Here is a 23,991-nt window from a genome sequence, read left to right as displayed (position 1 = left end):
TGACCAAGATTAACGGCACAAACAGTAGATTCTCAATGTAGCCATAGCGTTTTTCCAACTCTCTCTTTAAAGAAGCATTTGGCACAATTCTTTTGTCACTCCACAGGATGATTCAGAATTATAAAACCTAATTTAGAGGCTACTACATATTGCATTAATAATTCAGGAAGCATCTTTTCAAATGAGCTATGGGCATAGTATTGATATGTTGACTTCCATAATTACTGCAGCCAACCTGAACTTCCTTGAGAAGATAAAATTCATTTGGGAATGACAACCTACAGATTCCACACCACACAGTCTTAAACTCCTTAAGCTTTGCTCATTAAAAGCCATTACATCATGTATTGCACTAGAAACATATACCCTAGAACTGCAACCTTAGAGGGGAGGTTTTGTGATTTCCTGGGCTTGAAGACACAACTCTTTCTAGAATAGTCTTGACAATATCTACCTACGGTATATCAGAACATCTTCACCAAAACGTGAAATCTCTACACATTTAGTAGACTGCATGGGAAAGTAGACCTTTAGTATTATTGAAAATAAAGAATCAAAGCTGTCAGTTTAATATCACACTCATTTCAAACCCCACAGGCCTAATGTCTGAGAATAAATAGTGAAAGAAATTTCCTCTACTGATACTTCAAAGACTTCGCAACATCTGGAATTTGGTTCCATATAGGGTATTCCACTAAGAAGTAAGTATAAAAAGATTTTAATAGAGCAAACAAGATTCAGGTTTCTTACAATATGTTCTCCCTGGGGGGAAGCAAATAGCACAATGCATCTGACTAACCTTTCTGCACTTCAGCTGCATTAATTAACATTTAGTCATGGATTCCATTGTGAGCCAGATGAACCCAGAGCTACAGCTGTTTTCATTGAGGGGGAAAAATACGCTTTCACATTTTAGATTCCCAACATTTATGAATCTGGAGAAAATGTTTTATTGATAGCCTTTGTACCAGCATTATTGATATGCATTCCATATTAGGCACACAAATAAATTCACACTCACCCTAGGCTGTGATTATATCAATGTTAATATCACATTAACTGGGTCAGTCAGAGCCAAAGCTATGAAAACCACATTCCTAATTCCCTTTCTCTTACACTGAGTGTTAAAGAAGGGCTAACAAACTGATCAGAGAAGTAGATCACAGCCTTGAAAAGAGTGTTGCTGGGTGAGTCAGACTTAAGTGGAGATCAGGTATTCTGAGAGGGGTGGATGCAGCTGCCTGAAAAAATGGACAGATGTTGAAGAAATGTAACTGCAGGATCTGATGACTTGGCAGAGACATCCAAACATGTGGAAGTGGTTGGTTGTGAGCAACACTGAGGTGCAGAACTGCAATCCTTAGTCAATTCATTGAAGGAGGGTTTTTGTTTTGTTTTCTTTTTATAGCAAAGGCTCCTTAAAGGTGCAGTTTTGTAAGGAAATGTAACAGTGAATCAGCGGGGCAAGGCATTCTACCTGGAACACCTGGTCAAACTCCATAGCACAAGAGCACTGTAAAATCACCTTTGTCTCCAATCGTCCCTTACAGGTGCTGTGCCATGACTTCTGGTCAGCTCTGGAGTCTCATGGACAAATGGAAATCCAATAGTTGTGTGGCCATGTGTATGTGTGTACGTGTGTTTATTTGTACCAGTGTACGAACCTGGAATCATTATCTGTGTAAATACTAACCAATGTTGACCCTTGCCTCCGCAAATTAATGCTCTTAGCCATGACTCAAGAAGAACAAAGGCTCTCTGACTGGTCTTCACCTTTACCAACATGCAATGGCAGTAAGTGAATCAAAGCAGAAAAATATCTTACCTGGAACTACTTCAAAAAGGAACTTCCCTGGGCTCTCTTCATTGCAGGGATGTTCAACGACTTTATTTCCAGGCAGAAAAATAGTACCCTGTGAACACAAACACCCCAAACATCAACATCATCAGATGGCAGCTATGGCACACCATCACCGTCAGTGACTATCCAAGGTGCGTCTGGAACCCAGGGCACAGTGATATGCATTAGAACCATTTATATTCCCATCCAATCCAAAACCATGTAACAGCACCATATTCATTCAACATTTAACAAATATTTGTTGAGCACCTAATACACATAGAACACTGTGTTAGGTGCCGAGTTCATTTTAAGCACCAATGTATTAAATGTATTCTGTGTGCCAAAATTTTTTACTGAGCATCAATCAACATAATATTATTTGTGAGAATAATATTATAAGGTAGGCATTATTTTTCCCCATTTTATAGCTGTGAAAACCAAGGCAGAGACATTCAATAACTTAGCCAATGCTGCCATAGGCTTCTCTTGATTATCTCCTCTCTTTTGCGTTAGACTTCCTTCTCTTTAGTGGATTGTTTTCATCCGCACAGAGTCATATCTAAAACTCGATCCTATTTAAAAAAGTACTTTGACTCCCCCTCCCCCTCCAGTTCTCCTTTCATTTTTTTTTCTTGCTGAGCGAAGAGTTGTCCAAACTGTATCTATTTCCTCATATGGATCCACTGCAGCTTGGTTTGTGCACCCCTAATTCCAATTACACAGCTCTCACAAGCTGCCTGCTTGACAATTTTCAATTCTCAATGAACCTGGCTTCTCAGGAGCATTTAGCACTATTAACCACTCTTTCTTTTTTTCTTTTTCTTTTTATCCTGTTGGATCTTTTTTTTTAATTAATTAATTGCTGCGCACGGGCTTTCTGTAATTGCAGAGAGCGGGGGCTACTCTTCATTGCAGTGTGCAGGCTTCTTATTGCAGTGGCTTCTCTTGTTGCAGGGCATGGGCTTCTGCAGTTGCAGCACTCGGGCTCAGTAGTTGTGGCGCACAGGCTTAGCTGCTCTGCGGCATGTGGGATCTTCCCTGCCCAGGGATCAAACTTGTGTCCCCTGAATTGGCAGGCGGATTCTTAACCACTGCGCCACCAGGGAATTCCCAACCACTCTTTCTTGAAGTGCCTTCTTTACTTGGTGTCTTGGTTTTCTCCAGGTTTTCCTCTCACTTTTCCATTGGCTGAGTCTCTTTTGCTGGCTCTAATTGGCCTTTAAATATTAGAGTTTTTCAGAGATTTATCCAATGATTCTTTCTCTTCTGGCTTTATACATTCTTTCCCTAAGCTATCTCACCCATGACTGTGACTTTATTAATGACTATAAGGCAAAGAATATCAGATTAATATTTCAAACCCAGGACTCTCATATCCAAGAGTTTATTTGATATTTCTATTTGGATATCTCAAAAGCATCTTAAACTAAATTTAGTCAAATTAAAATGCAATTAATTCAGGTCCTATTTATGTATTCCCTAACTCAGCACCATCTTGCAATAGTTGCAAAAGCCAGAAACCTAGCAGTCGTTATCTTTACTGTATCTTTACTACCACCACACCCTAGTCTAAGAGACTGTTGTCTCATCTGGAAAGTTTCAATTCACTAAATTCCCCTCAATATGTGAACATCTTTTAATTCATTTTTTTTCTTAATGTGAAAAAATGTGGTCAGAGTGATCTTTAGAAACAGAAATTTGATCTCGCAACTCTCCTGCTTAAAATCTCCAACGGCTTTCCTTTGTCTTAGAATAAAGCTCTGGGAGGTCTGGCTCCACCTACACCTCTACACTAATTTTTCCGGTCTTACACTTTCAATGCTTTCTATGATCTAGCTAATTGTCCTTCTATAAATGGCATCATGCTGTCATTTACCTTAGGACTACATTCTTTCTCTGGTTGTTTTATACCCATTTTTCAGATTGACTACATCTAAAATATACTCACATAGCTTCCTTAATTTTCTTTAGACTGATTTACCACTGTATGTAATTATGTTATTTGCAAGATTATTTGATTAATGTCTATCTCCATCATTAAACTATAAAAGAGCAAATATAATGTGTGTTTTGTACCCTAAGCTACTGCCAACCCTAGCACTTCACCTGGCATAGGGTTAATGTTTAAAAAAAGGGTATTGCTGAGTGAATGAGAACTGTTAGCGCAGTGAACCCAGTATTCAAAACCAAGCATGATGGATTCAAGTCTATACTCTTGTCCACTATATTATATTGTCCATTGTCACAGCCTGAAGCAATATTTAGCTCAAATAATATTTTACACAACTTTCATTCTACCTGGTTTGGCACAGAAAATTACAGTCATCATATTTGTCCCTCCTTCTGGGCTTAGAGTGATAAAATATAGCAATCCCTAACTAAAATCCAAGGAGTTAGAGGTTAGAAGGGTCCCTCCCCATCTGTCTGTGCCTTACAGGGTGAGGTGTGGGAGGAACTGCCTTTGTTTTCCTCCTCCAGGAAGTAAAATTTCCTCCTTCTCATCATACCTAGTGTCCTCTTGATTATGGATTCCGTTTTACTTACTGGTCTTTTTTTAATAATTTAAAAAACTACTAAGACTTTGAAAATATTCATTATAATTAAGACCTTTTGTAGAGAGGTTTATATAGAGTAATAAAATCAATTGTTTCAATTACTAGTTTATTTTACTTACTGAAATGCTTTTGTGAAATAATTAAATGTGTGATTTTAGCTCAGTTTTAGAACATACCACCTAACCTAGACAGATACAACGTTCATTCCTGCATGCATGTGTGTTTGTGTGCATGCATGACTCATTTAATCCTATGTCTTCAGGCTTTCTTTAGGATCTTAAACTGTACATGTGTCCTATAAGTGGAATTCAAACCACTCTTCTGCATAAACTGTTCCCCTCCATGAAATCCCAACCAATCTCACTTGGTAATTAAAAGACAGAATAATGCTATCCTTTGTTGTCTTTTTTGTAAATGAGAAGTAGTTACTTCTGGCTGAAATTTTCATTTTTAAAGTTGACATTTTTTACATTTGACAGTTTTCCAAACAAATTGTGATGTAAAAACAATAGTTTATTTATCAGTAGACAATGTTTAGGGCCGGGTATACTGTAACTGACAAATCTTTACTGTGGTTAATTCATTAAGTCATTCAGTAAGTAAAATAAAGTCACTTAATTGAAACAACTAACTTGATCACCTTGTACAGAAACCAAGCAGTTAAAATCCATAACTAAGAGAAGGGTGTTAATTGTGGTAGTTATCTTCTAAGTATTTTGCAATGTACAAATCATCAGAAAATGCACATAAACAAAAACTCTATAATTTACCCATGAACATAGATAACCAACATTAACACAATATTCATCTATCCATATTTGTATGTATTTATGTATATGTGTGTATTAACATATACAGTAATTTTTACAAAAATTGTAGTCAAAATATTATCAGCTTCAAAACTTAAGTCATGTCTTGTTATTATGTCAATTTAATAATCTACCTAATTTTTAAAAGCTAAATAGTATAGTACAGTATTTGCTCAAATATACAAATGTTCGCATCCTCTATTATTGTAAAGTGTTTATGATTTTTTGTGTTATCATATATAACATTTTTACGAACATTCATGAAGTTAAATATTTGAGCTTGCCCTTAACTTATTCTTTAGGACAAATATCTACGAGAGAAATCAGTAGTCAAAAAGTATGCACTATTTGTGTGGGTTTGGTTAATTCTTCGAGAGTTGCTCTAAACTAACGAACTAAACAACTAATAAGCAAATGTAATTCAAGTGCCCCAGCTGATTAAAACATAATGTATTGAGACACTACCATATGTCAGATACTATTTCTAGAACTATCTCAGGTGATGTGAGGTATGTGAAAGAAATAAACTCTACTCTCAATAGAAGAATAACACAGTATATAACTATTGAACAAGTAAGTGCCAAAGTATGTTGAAAAACAAAACATATGTAATAAAAGTTTAAGAAGAGAATGCCATAAGGGCAACCTGATTAGTTAGGAAAGATAATATGAAGGAAATGGTTTTTAAAGGAACTTAAAGTTTTAAGATATAGTGAGCTAGGGGTAATCTTCCCAAGTGGAGGAAATAGCATCAGCGAAATAGTAATTACAGCCATATGTGCAGAGCCTGTTAGACTAAGGAGAAGATTCATGCAGAGGAATAATTAGGAAGTAAGGATTGTTGGTGATGTCAAGGGCATGCTGTGGGAAGTCGAACCCTAGGCAGAGGACATTGCACTTGATGTCCATGACAGCTGAGAACCAGAGTAGATTCTTGAGCAAAGCAGGAGGAGATTTAAAAATAGCAGCCTCATAGAAATTTGTTACAGTGAAGCAATTCACTTGACATAAGATGGTAAAGTCAAGACAAAGGTGTCAGCAGTAGAAATGGCATAAATTTGCATTAGAGATGAATTATTAGAGATCTGTCTGGAGGAAATATGAAAGAAACTGGTCATAGCTTTAACTCAGGGAATGAAGAAGGAAGAGTCAAAGATGACTTCAGTTTTTCTCTTCTGTATATCTGAAAGAAAGGTTATGCTTCTTGTTAGAAATGGGGAATTAGGAAGATTCCAGCTCTATGAAGCCCATACTCTTGAGCCCAAACTCAATTCTTTAATTTTCTGTTAGTAGCTATGCTGGGTATTCTCTATTTGTCCTCCATATCGTCCATCTACCCATCACTATTCTGCACCCCAGGAGACTAATCTTTACAAATTGCATAAACCAGGCTCTCTTGACCTCTGGCTTCAGGTTGGGTTCAACAGGCCACAGCAGGAGGTCAGAAGGCCACCAGAGTGAAGCCAAGATAACTACTGACCTGTCTCCCTCCATGCTAGGCAGCACTTTGACCCAACTGCATTGACTATGTTAGTCCACATCTCCTAAACCTGAAGACTTCTCTGGGTTCCAGTAGGCCAGAGTGGTAATGGGTTCCTCTCTGTTTTTAGTCCCAGGACTTTTTCACTATCCTTTTTGTTTCCATGAGCCTTTCCAACAAATTGTAAATAATTTCTTTATCACACACTCTTCAATTACACCTTTTGAGATAGACCCATTGATTTCTTGCTGGGGATCTTGATTGACAAAATAGCCAGGGTGCATATATTCTTGAGTTTTTTCAGAAAGGGCATATTAACCCATGATGTTCAATATATCTCACTGCAAACTTTGGATGATCAGAGAGAAGAGGTTCAAGTACAAGAAAGGGGATTACTCTTTTTGACAGGGGCTCACTACATATGGCAATAATTACATGGCAATAGTTAATCAGTGTATTCAGAATGGAATTATACTTATTTTTCTCCCCTATAGGGAATATCCCTTTCATAAAGGATCTTTAAAATTTCAAAATGGGATAATATGTTAATTTCTTTTATTGCCAACAGCAAAGAGTTGGCAAAAGAAACATAATTCAGAACCATACTAGTATTTTGTTTCAGCTAAAATTGCTATTAGAAAAGCTGCTCATCTCTAGTTAATATCAGATCACTGAGCCAAAACCACAAGATATTGGGATAAGGCTAGATGCTGTTGAAAATAAGCATGGTGATATTATTCTCTGGGATTGGGATTGGAAAAATGTATGCATATGCAGTAGCTTTGTTAGTTTCATAGGCACAATAATGAGATTTTTTTTTCCAGCATGAACAATGATCATCACAAGGAGCCAGGCAAAGTCTCAGCTTGACAATGTATGTGTCTTTTTAATTTGACTAGACAGAAGTTTGAAAATTGCATCAAGGTGAAATAGATATTACTCAACAATTTTTATGAGTAAAATAGAGTAGGTTTTAATAGAGTAGATTGGTGTGATTTTCTTCTTTGTAGCAAGTAACTTCATTAATTCATTCAACAAATAGTTATTAAATAATACCCGGCATGTGGCAGGCCCTGTCCTAGGCACAGAGAATGTAATGGTTAGAAAGTGCACTAATGTCCTTGTACTCCTGGATCTGAGAATCACTCAGGGAAGGCAGAAAATTGAAAAACAAAACAAAACAAAAACAACCTATTACAGGGAAGCCCCGGTTACGAAAAGGAAATGGGATACTATGTGCTTATAAAAAACATAAAATTGTATCCGCAAGTGTTCCAGCCATATCCCAATCTACCAATGACAATGAAGTCGGTGGCTAAGTAAATCTATTCTGGAGTCAAGCTGCCTCGGTTCCGATACCCACTCACCGCCCCCCCCCCCCCATTAGCCAAGTGACTCAGGCACTTATCCTCTCTAGTCCTCATGTTCCTCCTTGAAATGGGATAAAAATAGAATCTACTTTATAACTGTGAACTAATATATGTGTAGTTTGTAGAAAAATGCTAGGTACATAGTATTTTTAGCTGCTTTTACTATTTTAAAAAAGTTTTTCTTATATCCCAGAAGTCTCAAAGATATTTGGGGTCCATGTTTTGCTAATCTCCAAATAATGAGATGATTCTGGTAAAGGTTCAAAATACATCTGCTAGTATTATCATCTAGTTGAGTGAACAGGGAGGTAAACTAATTAGAGAATTTGCAGTCAGTTTTCACTATCATGTCCGTGAAGACTAGATTAAAACAAATAAAGCTCTGGTTGACAATCATATTCACAAATAGCACAGCAGGATGACACTGATGATGACTGCGAACATTTCTCAACACATTACTTGGCGAAGCAAATGTGTATGCCACTTATCTCATTAATTTGCCCAGGGACTCTGTGTCATTGGGTGTCTCTCATTTTATACATGAGGGAAATAAAGCTCAGGCAGCACCTAGCAGAGAGACTGGCACAGTAGATTCCAAATACTTATTTGTATTAATTATTAACCCAATTCATGTTCTTATTTTTAATCAATTACTGTTATTTAAAGCAGTTTGAAGAATTTTTATAAATAGTTATCGTTTCTTCTTAGCCTCCGAAGTGGGTTATAATGATTTCTGGGGTGCTGCCAGGGAGATAAGAGAAGGGGAGACTTGCAAATTGGTTCAAAATTTAGGATCTAATAAAGTAATTCTAATAAGCAAACTGTTTGGGGAACACTGACCTAAGCACTGTTATGAATTATAGAAAAGATAGCATAGTATTAATAAAGCTGTATACTCTGTAGAATGTACTATTTTTTCTTAGCTAATAAAACACATCAAAGCAAGTAAAACATATAATCTTTCCAAATCATTATTTAAATTAACAATGATAAACATAATAACATGAGACTATTTTATAATTACTGAATAAGCAGAAAAAATTCTCTATACAGATGTCTTATCTTGATGCTTTGTATTCTAAAGTGCAGATTTAGCACTTGAGAAGCATTGTCATTCTCGGTTCACTCTAATTTTAAAACATCATTTGCATAATACTATTACATATGTTCAGATCTTAGGAAGCTAATAGGACAGCATTAATTATGATAGAAAAAATGTGCAATGTTTTGATGCAATTTATTTAAAAGCTTCTAAGTCTTTACTTTTAGACACAGGATCTCTTGCCCCATGTGAACTCCCCCTCTGGACAGAACAGAGGAAGTTCATGAATTTCTTCCCTGATGGAGTACTTCTAAATGAACATTCTCCCTGGAAACACAGATTATCATCCTAGCTACATTTAGATCATTCCTATCTGCCTACATGTTTTTAATTCATTGGAAAATGGAGAAATTCCTTGACCACAGAGGGAAAAACAAACTGGAAATGTAGAAAAAGGAACACATTATTATCCTAAAACTAAAATTCTATAATTACACTCTCAAAATTGGTAGAGACCTTAGAAGTTACTTTTCTCACGCTTATCTAATAGATGAATCCCTCTGCAATACCATAGGCATCCACAATTTCCCCACAACATCTCATAACCTTTATTAAGGTGCCCCATGCCATTTTTGAAAGATTGTAATTGGAAGAAAAAAAAAAATCCAACTGTTGACACCAAATCTATCCACCAACAATTTCTCCTCCAAATTCTTCCCTTCAGAATGAAATCCCTTTTTTCCATCTTGAATCATTACAGCTAACCACCCACTGAGACTTACTACATGCCAACACTCTGCTGTACATTTTAATCTTCTAAAACACTGTATGTGGAGGTACAGTTACCACCATCCATTTTATAGAAGGAAGGTTGAAGCATAAATAAGTTGAGTAGGCATGCAGCTGGTGAAGTGCAGAGATGCAACTTGACCTTCTGTAAACCCAAGCTCCACCTCCTTAGCCAGATTTCTTTACATGCGGAAAGCTGCAGTGTGATTTACTCCTTCATGAACTTACCTATTTATTCATCAAACATATATTTAGTATATACTGTGTGTTGAGGATGCCAGAATGCTTAGAAAAAATGGAATGTTAATATAGATTATCTTCAGATAGCCAGGCCATAGATAATTTTTATTTTGCTAAGTTTTTCTCACTTTTTAAAAAAATTAAAATAATGAGCACATTACTGTGTACTAAGAAAAAAATATACAAATATATTTTTAAAGCAAAGAAAAATGACAGTAGAAGGCAGGGTTGAAAAGGAGTGTTTTGGAGTCTCAAAGTTTGGCTTCTGCCTTGTAGTAAGGACTATGGAAGATAGTTCTAGAACATATCTAAATGTAGTACAATACTCTGAATATTGGCCACTCAAAAATATCAGGTCCTAATCCCTGGAACCTGGCAATGTTATTCTATCATGAAAAGGATCTCTGCAGATATGATCAAGTTAAGGAGCCTAACAGAGAGTTATCCTAAATTATCTGTGTGGACCTTAAATACATTCACAAGTGCCTTTACAAGAGCTCGAAAGAAGGAGATCTGATGCACACACAGAGGAGAGGGTGATTGGAAAAGGGAGGCAAAGACTGGAATGACACAGTCACAAACCAAGGAATGCTGACTGTCACCAGAAACTGGAAAGTTCCGTTCTGGAGCCTCTGAAGGGAGCCCAGCCCTGCCTACACCTTGGACTCTGAAGGCAGCCTGGCCCTGCCTACAGTTTGGACTTCCTGACTCCAGAACTGTGAGAGAATAAATTCCTGTTGTTTTAAGCCACCAGGTTTGTGGTAATTTGTCATGGCAGCCAAAGGAAACAAATACATGCAAAGACTTTGAAACAAACTTTCTGATGACCCCTAAGGAGGAGCTTATAAACAGCTGACAGTTGTGAAAGGAGTCCACTGCTGATTCTCAAGTGCTGGTAAGTGGTGCCTAAATTTTAATTAGTCAGTGATTTGGGGGGAGAATCGCAGTGTGTAAGAGGTTCAAACAGGTGGCAGCTAAAGAAAACCCCTCCTCATCCAACCCTCTACTCTCAATAGGAGGAACTGATTAAACCAGTGTCCCTTCATGTCCTGGGATTCCAGGACAGAATATCTGTGGCAAGGGTAAGTAAGAGTCCTTATTCAGAAATGACCAAGTTCAACAGCTAACCCCCCTTAACTAGTTACTAGGACCTTGACCTTTTATTTCATGTCCAACAGCATATGCTATTTTACAGCATTTATTATTATTTCTCAATTAGAGAAATAAATGTCAGCTGCTCAGGGGGTGGTAAATGCCAAAGATTTGAAGCTAAGTCTATGGCAGGAGAAGAAAAAGGAAAAAAAAAAGATTTCAGAGTTGATGTCTTATTGTGAAAGAGAAATATATAGAGCAAAAACAGCCATAGCTATATAATGTTCATTACGGGAAAATCTGGAGCCCTAAAGAGAAGGGTCCAATAAGCCATTATGAATGGATCAGAAAGTTGTTAATAATTAAAACTTCCATTTAACCCTTTACCTTAATTAACTAATAAGCCCTTTGTGTGTTTAAAAAATAAAGTGGAAAAGACCTAGATTTAACCTTGGAAGAAACTGTGTAATAGCTAAATCTATAATACCAAAATAAGCTGGGATGCTGAGTAAAGCGATCTTGCTAATTTTTTAACAACTGAGTAAAATTATTTTATAGTCAGTTTAATAATTTTCCATATATTTGAATGCTAAAACTGAAAAATTTAACTGAGAGGAAAAAAGTCACTAGCAGGAAAAAGGCAATGTAGGACTTAATCATACAGCTGCTTTTGGCATTCTGAACTTTACAAAAAAAATCTCCTTTGGCTTATTGGACATCTATTTTTCTTGGCATGCCTCTATTTCTTTGACCTACAATTAATTATATTCTATGTAATCCTTAAAATATGGTGCTGAAATTGCAAATACAGTGTGATATTTATTTCTGTAAAGATAATATGCTTTTGCAAAATTACAAAAGTTTAACAACATATTCTGTTGCTAAGGAAAATATTACTCTCATTCACTGGTGGAATATGGTAAAATTTATACAGGGCACATTGATACTATTTATCACACCACATACATAAGAAATGGCTTATTTGCAAGGTCATTAGCTTTATAAACAGCAGTTTATAATAACAGGATTGGAAACAACTCAAGTGTCCATCAATGAAAAATTGGCTAAATAAACAATGATATATCTGTGTAATGGAATATTATGCGGCCATAAAAAGAAAATAAGCTATATCTATTAAAAAAATATATGAAAATACATATAGTAATTATTCTCTATGGGATATATTATAGAGAGAAAGAAGAATAGCTTGATTTAGAAATAAGCATCACTATGCTATATTTTAAACAAGAAAGAAATGATAACAAGAACATATATTTGTATTTGCCTCACATAAAAAATCATGGGAAGAATACACATGACACTAATCAAAGTAGTTATCTGTATAAGTGCACCTCAGTGTTCACGGAATCATTACTTACAATAGCCAAGATATCGAAGCAACCTAAGTGCCTATCAGCAGATGAGTGGGTAAAAAAGATGTTGTACATACGCACACACACACACACAGACACACAGACACACACACATACACACACACACAAACACACACTACTCAGCCATATACAAGAGTGAAATTCTGCCATTTGCAACAAAATGGATGGACTTGAAAGGTAATGCTTAGTGGAATGAATGAGACAGAGAGAGACAAATACTGTATGTTATCACATATCTGGAATCTGAAAAATAAAACACAAGAATGGACATTACAAAACAGAAACAGATTCTCAGATACAGAGAACAAACTAGCAGTTACTAGGGGGGAGAGGGCAGGGGAGTGGAACAGGACGGGGTAGGGGACTAAGAGGTATAAACTACTATGTATAAAATAATTAAGCTCTGAGGATATATCATACAAAACAGAAAATATAGCCAATATTTATAATAACTTTAAATGGAGTATAATCTATAAAAATATTGAATCACCATGCTGTACACCTGAAATTAATATAGTATTGTAAAACGACCATATTTCAGTTACAAAAAGTAGTTTATCTATCTATCATCTATCTATCATCTAAAGAGTGTCTGCGGAGCGGAGAATAAGGATGGATGGGCAATAAGACTTTTCAATGTAAACGTTTAACAGAGTTTTGATTTTGAAATCAAATGAATGTTCTATCTACTCAGAAATTAAATTTAAAATGAAAACAATATACAGAGAAAAAAGTTTCACAAAAATATTAACACTATACAATTCGAGTTTTAAATATTCTTTATACTTTTTTCTCCAGAATGTCTATATTGCAAGAATATTACTTTTTTGATATAAAAATAAACCATTTTATGTTTGAGTTTGAGTTGATTCACTCATAGTGTTAAAGATATAGCTGATGGGCTCTATACATGATATTCTACATGTGCTAAGACAACTTGGAGATAAGAACCTGCAGGGAGTATGAGCCTAGGCACAATTTTAAAGCATTTTTGTTTCATATCCAACTTTCTTTGATAATGTGTGTGTGAATATGTTTAATTTAAATGTGTTCTTCCTTGGAAGATAACTACTCTTCTAGCTTAGCAAAATAATCTCAAGGGAAAACATCAGTGACTAAACTTTTGTATTCAATAGTCTAATATTTTTAATCTCAGAAGTTCTATTGATTTCATAGTTGTTCTCATACAATATCACACAATGTGTTTTCCTGGCTTCTGCCCCAAGCTACTCAAATGTCATTGATTTCTTTCTCTATCTTAAAAATATTGACTTGGCTTCTATAACTAAGAACTAAAGTGCTTCAATTCAAAGTATTCATTTTCACCATGCCTCTGTCAGATCGACTAGAGAAAATATAGTAATCCAATTAAAATCTAATTTAATTTGCCATAGTTAAAATTAATATAATGGCCTTTCTACTTCTAAAATACACTAAGTAGAAATTGTTGTTGTTTTTGATAGCTGTTTTAACATGCATTGATTTCCTACACAAAGAAAGCACTGTAACAAAACACAAGTATGCAGCCAGCCAGATAGCATGACAATGATACGATCATAATGCAACATGAATTGTTGTTGCATTTCTTCTCTAGGTCAGAGGATGCTTTGCATGCTAAAGATACAGCAGCATTGAAAGTAGACAATGTCCCTGTTCTCATGAAGCTTACATTTTAATGAAGGAAGAAATACATACATCCACCCATATATAAATACATTTTAAATAACAAAGGAATTATTAAATGATGTAAAGTACTGTGTAGTTAATTAAAATAGGGTGTTATCTGTGAAAGTGCTTGGGTGGCTACTTTGGAATGACTGTTCAGAGAAGACCTCTCTGAGCAAGTGACATTTTAGCTGAGATCTGAATGTTAAGAAAATCCATTCAAGTGAAGATGAAAGGGAGAATGGCAATGTCTGAAAGGAAGGCAGGGGTGATCAGGTCTTGCTTTATAAGCTAATGTTGACTGTTTGGATCTTTATTCTAAGTGCAATGAGATGCCATTGAAAGATTTTGAGCATAGTATCATCTGGTTTGTATTTTCAAAAGAACACGCTGACTATTGACTAGAAAATGGATTGCAGAGGGACAAGAATGGAAGCAGAAGCCCAGACTATCAGAATAGTGAAGACCAGTAGCCATTAAGATGAAGAAAAATGATGTTATTTAGGTTATCTCTTAGAGATAAAGAGGAGTTGGTACTGTGTTGGGTGGGTGGCTTAAGGAAAGAGAAATAAGGAAAGGAAACAAGGACTGGAGCACTGGATGGTCTCACATACTATGATGGGGAAAATAGAGGAGGGGAGAAAGGATTTGGGGAGAAATTAAAAGTTTAGCTTAGTCTGTATTCAGTTTGAAATGGCCATTAGACATACAGGAAAATGAGAAGTAGGAAGTTGATTATATGAGCCTCAATTTCCAGAGACAGATTCAGCTAGAGATTTAGTTTTGAGAGTCATCAGACTATAAACTTCATTTAAAGTCAAAAAATTAATGAAGGTAACCTAAAAAGAATGTGTAGACTGGTTAAGGTAAGCAACCAAGGGAAGAACCCCAGGGCACACCCATATCTAAAGGACCTACAGCAGAGCAGAGAGGAAGCCAGAAAGATGGCTGAGGAGGAACCAGAGAAGTATAAGGGCTGACACAGGATTCTTTTTTTTTTTTTTTTTTTTTTACCGACTGCACCACAGAGCATGTGGAGTCAGTTTCTGCGCAGGGATCAAACCCATGCCCCCTGTGAGGTGGAAGTTTTAACCACTGGAGTTTTAACCACTGGACCACCAAGAAAGTGTTCCAAGGAATGCTCATCTGTATCCAACATTCCTGACCAGTCAAGTGGGAGCATAACTAGAAAACTGACTAATGGATTTAGCCAAGAAGCTACTGGTGAACTTAACAAAAGCAGTGCCCATGAAACGGTAGAAAGGCAAGTCTAATTCCACTGGATTCAAGAGAGAAACTGAGATGGGAAATTGGAGGCAGTTATTATAGATAAATCTTCAAAAAAATCTGATGCATCAATTTCTTCTTAATTATATATTAAAGATCTTAATGCTCTTTTGTATCTAAGCACTTTTTCCATTTGTCTTTATTTTTTAGCTGCAGTTGGGTCTTTGTTGCTGTGCGATGGCTTTCTCGAGTTGTGGTGATCTGGGGCTACTCTTCGTTGTGGTGCGCAGGCTTCTCAGTGAGGTACCTTCTCTTGCTGCAGAGCACTGGCTCTAGGTGCGCGGGCTTCAGTAGTTGCAGTGAGCGGACTCATTAATTGTGGCACATGGGCTTAGTTGCCCCTCAGCATGTGGGATCTTCGAAGCCCAGGGATCGAAGCTGTGTTCCCAGCATTGGCAGGCGGATCCTTAACCACTGTGCCACCAGGGAAACCCTCCATTTGCCTTTAGATTTTTAGCTTCGTTTATATTGGGGCAAGAAGAAGCGTTATATTCATAAAGTTGTGTTAGCTGTAGCATTCTTACTCCTTAAATCTTTGATTTATTTGGATTTTATTTTTTCTTCTTTTCAAATTCATTAACTTACATTTCTTGGTATCATGTATTAAATAATACTTCTTATACTAATAAATTTTAAATGCATAATAATAATAATAATGTTTTGATGTGAAGGAGATCAGACAAATGAATTAGTAGCTAAAGAAGGATGAAGATACCAAGGTATCTTGTATTTTGTTTTATTTTGTTTTAGGCAAGGATATAACAGATTGTATTTATTTGCTGCTGGCAATGATTCAGTAGAGAGGGTGAACAATAATCCCAGAACTATTTATTGAGCCATCTGTATTTTCCCAACTGATCTTCCTATGTCATCCCTGTTATTACTTTTCACAAACATGAGGATCTATTTCTAAGTTCTTTATTCTGCTCATTTGAACAATTTGTGTATCCTTGCGCCAGTACTACACTATGTTAATGATTATACCTTCATGGTGAGTCTTCTTGTTTCTTTCTCCTTCATCAGAAATGTCATACCTATTCTTGGCTATTTACACTTCCATATAAATGTGAACCTGCTTCTCTGTACTGCCCTCCAAAATATCCTGTTGGGATATTTCTTGGCACTGCATTGAATCCATGGATCATTTGACTTCCTACAATATTAAACCTTCTATAATATTAATAGAGTCTTTACAGGATTAAGACCTCCAATTCCTAAGCATGCTATACATCTCCTCTAATATAGGTTTTTCTCATGTCTTTCCACAAATGATTATCATCCGCATATTTTTATATCTGTGTATATACATAAAAATCTGAATTTGTATATATACTGTTGTATATTATACACACAGTTTATATTATATATTTATATTAGTATATATTTTGATCTACCTTGTATATTTTGATGCTCTTCAAATGGCACCTAAAACATGTTTTTGAACTGTTTACAGCTAGTTTATGAAAATATATATCGACTTTGTATACATTGACCTTGCTAAATTCTCTTATCTGTAAGATATGTGGAAGTTTCTAGACATGCATATTGTGTGTAAGTAGTAGCAGTTGTTGTGTATATTCTCTAATCCTTAAACATTTTCTTTCATCCTACTGCGTGCTGACAAGGAACCACTAATAAACTGGTAAACTGATGTGATAGTAGCAAATATTCTTAACTTAGTTCTGGTATTAAAGGGAATGCTTTCAATGTGTCATCATTAATTCTGACGACAGCTAGAGATTTTTCATAAGCTAGTCTTCCTCACTTTCAGGAGCTTCTCTTCTATTCCTAATTTGCTAAGAATTGTCTTGTTTTTTAAAATCATGAATGAGTGTTAAATTTTATTAAAAACCTTTTTTTGTATTTATAGAAATAATCAGATGATTTCTCTCCTGTAATCTACTATAATATTAATAATTAACTTTTAAATCAAGTGAAAGAGCCAATACTATATCTACACAACCATTTCATTTCCCTCCTGAGCACACTGCAAAATTTCATTTCCAGGTAAGGCTGTCTCTAGGTGAGATCATGTGACTAAGTTTTGATTTAGTAGATAGGCAGAAGTGATGCACTTCCAAACTTGGCTATAAAACATCCTGTATGATCTTCCTCTCTATTTCTTTACACTTGTATGGCTGAAAAAATGGCGTTCTTAAATTGCAAAGCTACAAAGTGATAAGTGCTTAATTCCAGACATAATTGTGTGTAGTGAATATGCATACATGCACATGTATATGTGTGTGTGTATGTGTGTGTTTGTGTGTGTAGCACTCTCCTAGAATACTCTTCCTACAAATGTCTGGAGAACACCACCATTTTACAAGAGCTTTGAAATCTTCAGAAAACCATAACATCACAAGGAGTACTACTTGATTTTTTCTGGTGATGACAATTCAGTACTAAAAAAGAAAGCACAGAAGTTACACTGAAGGAATTTGAGTCCCTAAAATGTCATGGTCTCTACAGACCTCAAGAGTAGAGCTATATATTATTTATTTCTCTATCCCCAATAGTTTAGAAGGTAACAGGCATATAGAAGGTACAGAAAAAAGTTTATTGAATGCATGAAGCCATCTAATCTTTTGGTGAGTTCCATTATCTATAAAATAGGGATAATTATAATATAGTACATACTTGAACTAACACAGAGGATGATTTGAAGATTAAAATTAAATCAGACATGTGGCAATTGTAAATTGTGACACACTATAGAAAAGATGATTTTTTTCTCTTATTCTCCCAAGATAACTCATTTTGTCTAATAAAAATAGATACTCAAGGATAAAACTGGTTTTATTAGGTGAATTGAGCTCCCTTTTATCAAAGGAATGCAAACATGGCCTGAGAAATCATGTGGTGGAGTTGATAGGAAGAATGTGTGCCCTCAAACTTCCTGACTTTTAGCCTTCTTTCCAACGAAGACACCATGATATAAGGAGGCAGGAAGGTAGGGATTATTCACTAGGATTATTTTAAGTAGAGAAAGACAGTAAAGTAAGAGCACAGGCTTGAGATTCTGACAAACTGGTTTTAAATTCTGACTTTCACATCCTAGACATATGAGTTGGAGAAAATAAACATTTGTACTTCTGTTTCCTCATTAGCAAAACGCATCTAAAAAAGAGCTTGCTATAGAGGGTTGTTTATAGGTTTAAATAAAATTATGCATATGAAGTGTCTAGCATAGTAACTGATATATGGTTAGACATCAGTGAATAGTAGCCATTATTAAGATTGTCTTTCATCTAAGTCTAATTTGGTAATTCACTGGGTACAGGACAGAGTTTTAGCTCAATACACATTGCCTGTTATTATTTATATTTATAGTCTAGTAGAACAATGCGTGTTGAAAAGTGATCTTGCACATACATATATAATGTTACTCAAAATAACATATGTTGAAGAATAAATGAGGCCTGAGCAAGATACGGCTTGATACATCTGTGAGCTTTCAGATTCATCGTCCCAGGAGTTTTTCTTTGGCAAACTAGGAAATGAAAACCAGCAAGCTTCTGACCTGAAACTAGTCAGAGTCCTAAACAACAATTTCCTCAGCTCACGCCCACCATCATGCCACCTACCAACAACAGGCAGGTGCAGATCAGGGGAAAAAATGACTATTTCCTTTTTTAGTAAAAAAAAATAAAATTAATTAATTTAGACATAAATCAGATATTCAGAACTCAGGGTGCAATAGTCATGCTGGTCTCCTTTTCATTCCAGGTTGAGTTAATCCACTTTCATTCTTGTAGCAGAGGCATCGGTAATCTAATTTTTGGCTAAGACAATAAACTGTCCAACTTCACTAATATGCTTTAGATTTTCTTGTTTTTGAAGAAAATATAGCTTGTGTCCTACACATATGTCCAAAGGTTAGAAATTATCTTTCAACGATTTCTATTCTTAATGAAAAATAAAAACCTGTAGGGGATCAGTTTGTGATTACTTATGTGTTCGTCCAGTACTTTCTCAGGATCTAAAATCTGAATTTAAATCTAGTTGTATTTTACAGTTATTATATTATATTATAACCTTCAATGTATTAAGAATCTTAGTGGAAATATTTTTTTAGACATAGCGAAAATAAAAGTTAAAGAGATAACAGTTATCTCTTAGATAGTCAAAATAAAATACTAATTCAGGAAGCATAAGGAAGGATTCCAAATTTCTCTAGTGAGGAAAACAAAAAGTCCAAGCAAATCATTCGTATTTCTGCATTCTGTTTAACCACAAACTCTGTAAAAATATTTCCTTGCATGGATTATAGTAGTGGTATTAAGAAAGAAATATGAATTTTAAAAATATAAGCAAAGGAACTCCTAATACATCTTTAAAAGAATCTTTTGAAGAGCATATGTTTCAGTGAAATGTTTCATGTCTAGTGAAAATCTGTTTTCACTAGATTTTTAAAAATAAATTAATGACTGTTAGTCATTGAAAAATATTGAATTAAAAGTAGACTCTGGTGAAATTTTATGTTAGCATTTATACTTAACTAGAAAATTCCACAGTATATTCAGCCATTCCTATTTAATAATCAAGAAAATATATTTTATCAAATTGTCTTTAAAATATACCCAGTGATTCAACAGATGCAGTATTTGACAGATTTGGGATCCATCAGGGAAATAATTTTCCTAATGGAAATTTGAGATGTAATCTGCCCCCTAATCTGATTTTACATCTACATACCTCATAATCTTAGAGCTGGAAAGTACTTTAAAGTTACTCAGTTCATTCTCTTACAAAATACCTCAATTCTGTCTTCATCCATCTTCCGTTGAACACTCCAATGAAAAGGCACTTACTGCACCTTGAGGAAGTTCATTCCACAATGGTAGCCTCTGGTCCTTTCTCAGATTTACATCATAGCCAACTAAAATCTGACACTTGAGAATCTCTGCTGCCCTGCCAAACATTTGATTGATAATGCCCTCTGGCTCTTGACATCTTTGAAGACAGCTACTATGCCCACACTAAGTCCTATATCTTGTTCATCCATTCAGAAAAATTCATGTCCAAGCACCCCATCATCCATACGGACAGCTCTGAATCCAAGCTAGTTTGTCATTAACTGTTCAAGCATGGTGCATGAACCCAATGCTCCACATGAAGAACCACTGAGTAGAAGTTAAGAGCGTAAGTTCTGGGAGTCAGACTGACTTTTTTTCAGCTAAACTCTGCTCCTTGTTAGAACAATCTTGGGCAAGTTCCTCACCCTTTCTATGCCTCCATCTCTCCATCTATAATACTAGCAATTGACTTATAGAACTGTTAACAGCTTAACACAATGCCTGCACATGGTAAGTAGCCAAAAAACATGCTAATTTTTAAAAATACTGGACTATGATCTTTTATAGCTAAACAATGTAATTCAATCAAGAGTCTACAATTTTGCGAACCCTGCAAGTGTTCTGACCACATTGTAGTTGTTTCCAGAGAGTATATGGTCACTTTTCATATGAACTTCTATATACATGCAAGTAATAATTTTATATTCATTCAAGTAATGATTTAACCTAAATGTATATATGTCTTTTTTTGTATATTATGTATGTATTCATACATTTTTCTTTGCTAAGTTTCTGTGTTAATTTGGGTCAAGAAACTAAATTTTGGAATAAAGTATAGTATCTATCATTTATGTAAATTTTTATAGTTTACAAAGGATTTTTAAATATATCACCTTATTAAAACTTGGCAAAAATTTCATATTTAATTAATTTTATAATTAGAAATTTGGCATTTAACATCATCTTTTAATTGGGATACATTTTATGGGCAATGGAAGATCATAATTTAAATTCCAGTGTTTAACTCTACTTAGTGGTGCATAAACCAATTGTACGTTTTGCATCTGATGTGGTCTCATATTAACTGAAATATGGTTTAAATGTGAAGAGTAGGTACATTCATCATAAGAAGCAACAAAATCTAAAGGGAACTCAAGAGCAAACTTCTCCTCCACCTTCTAAGTAACTACTTGGGAAATATTTAATAACTATTTAGGAACTATTTAATAGTAGTCTATTTAACACTGCCCACACACTCCAAACTTTTAACACTTATTGGTCACTGACGTTATCAATCAATCAAATTAACTTACCATGGTTCTTACTCTTTTATAATGTTTTATCTCCTTGTTTATACTTTCAAAAATATTTGCTAAGCTCCACTACATGCCAGACATTTTTATAGGTGTCGAAAATACAGTGCTTAAAAACAAACATAAAGGCTCTTGATCCTAGAGGTCTTGAGTCCCCCGGTCCCATCTTTCTCTTCAATCTGTGTCTGTGTTTTCTTTAAGCTTGCGGCACCCGTCACTCACCTCGAGTCGCTGAGCTGGTCTTGGCAAGTGGCGCCCAACGTGGGGCATGAAAGGCTTGAGTGACGAAGGCTCACGAAAAGTGAAATTGATAAAAGTAAAGAATTGGGAAGTGCCGTGAAGCCCCAAGAGGAGAGTAAGAGGCCTCTGAAAAAATCCTGCCATGTCCTTGATTTTACAACAGGGTTGATAGGACCTGTAATGCACCTGCACTTACAGGAGAAAAGAGAATTACACCCTTTCTGAAATGTACCTGATAATTATCAATCAATTATGAAGAGGAATTTACTGAGCCCTGCACATGCCCTTCATTATACGCCCAAGGCCTGTGGCTAGGACCTCCAGAACCATGTTGAATACAAGTGATGATAGTGGCACCCTTGCCTTGTTCCCATCTTAGGAAAGAACAATTCAATCTTTCACTGTTAGTTGTGATGCTATCCATAGGTGTTTTATAGATGGCCTTTATTCATCTGAGGAAGTTCTTTACTACTTCTAATTTTCTGAAAATTTTAATCATGAATGGACATTGGATTTTGTCACATGCTCTTTCTACATCTACTTAAATGATTGTATGGATTTTCTCCTTTATCCTGTTAGTAAGGTGAATTACATTGATTGTTGGATGTTAAATTAACCTTGCATTCTGGAATAAACCCTACATAGTCTTGAAAAAAAAAAAACATAAAGAAAATACAAAATAAAACAAAAAGCACATCTTGTCTGTAGATTTTACTTTGTAATGAGGGAGAGACAAATATATGTGTAATATAGTGTCAGGTATTAATTAAAGTTTTAAAAATATTTTTAAATAATTGAGGATAAAGAACTGAGTATCATACTTTTAATCCCTCCACACGTCACAGTACATTGCCTTATGCATAGTATATGGACAATACATTCAGCATTTTGTGATGGCCCATTTGGGAAAAGTTACTTTATTTATTTATTTATTTATTTATTTATTTAATTTTTATTTTTTTTAAAGCTCTTTATTGGAATATAATTGCTTTACACTGCTGTGCCAATTTTTGAGGTACACCAAAGTGAATCAGCTGTATTTATACATATGTCCCCATATCCCCTCCCTCCTGTGACTCCACCCCACCCTCCCTACCCTGGCCCGCTAAGTCATCACCCATCATCGAGTTCATCTCCCTATGTTATGTAGGAATTTCCCACTAGCTATCTATTTCACATTTGGTAGTTGTATATATGTCAATGCTACTCTCTCACTTCGTCCCAGCTTCCACTTAGCCCCACCCCCCACCCTGTGCCCTCAAGTCCGTTGTTCTCTACATCTGCATCTTTATTCTTTCCCTGTCACTGGGTTCATCAGTACCATTTTTTTTTTTTTTTTTTTTTAGATTCCATATATATGAGTTACCATATGGTATTTGTTTTTCTCTTTCTGGCTTACTTCGCTCTGTATAACAGACTCTAGGTCTATCCACCTCATTACAAATAACTCAATTTCATTCTTTTTTATGGCTGAGTAAAAAAGTTACTTTTAAATACTTCCCAACTTCCCCTGTCACTGCCTCATTTTCTCTTATTTTTCTTGTGGCTTCCATTCCATAGGTACCTTCTAAAACATTTTCTCACAGCCATTAATACATTTTAACTCATAAATAAGGGGTTGGATAATACTAGTTTAATCCATTCACATATTCATTTTTAAAGCTGAGATGAAACGAGAGAGTAGCACAGACATATATATACTACCAACTGTAAAATAGATAGCCAGTGGGAGTATAACAAAGGGAGTTCAACTCGAGGATGGAAGATGCCTTAGAGCACTGGGACGAGGAGGGTGGGGGGGACTTGAGGGGGGGGTCAAGGGAGGGAGGGAATACGGGGATATGTGTATAAAAACAGATGATTGAACTTGGTGTACCCCCCTAAAAATAATAAAGAGAAAACAAAGAAAAAAAAAAAACCTGAACTTGAAGAAAAAATGGTTTTATTGACTCAAGGGCTGGAAGCTAAAACAGTGGGAAGAAGATATATTAAAGTGCATTATTAAACACCTGTATGCAAATGTATATAGTGAATTTACTCATAATCACCCCCAAACTGGAAATAACCCAAATGTCC

General features: G+C 35.5%; 1 protein-coding gene across 1 annotated transcript in view; it reads right to left on the bottom strand.

The window, feature by feature from the left end:
• Positions 1-23,991, bottom strand: part of ARHGAP24 (Rho GTPase activating protein 24) — a 476,239-nt gene that overhangs the window by 255,914 nt on the left and 196,334 nt on the right. Inside the window, exon 3 of the mRNA XM_057728038.1 lies at positions 1,826-1,913. Within this exon, the coding sequence (XP_057584021.1) occupies positions 1,826-1,913 (88 nt within the window). The remainder of the gene's footprint in view (positions 1-1,825; positions 1,914-23,991) is intronic.

Source organism: Hippopotamus amphibius, chromosome 3 (assembly GCF_030028045.1).
Source record: "Hippopotamus amphibius kiboko isolate mHipAmp2 chromosome 3, mHipAmp2.hap2, whole genome shotgun sequence".
Taxonomy (NCBI): Eukaryota; Metazoa; Chordata; class Mammalia; order Artiodactyla; family Hippopotamidae; genus Hippopotamus; species Hippopotamus amphibius.
Note: the sequence above shows the minus strand (reverse complement) of the source record. Positions and strands in the feature narration are given on the sequence as shown.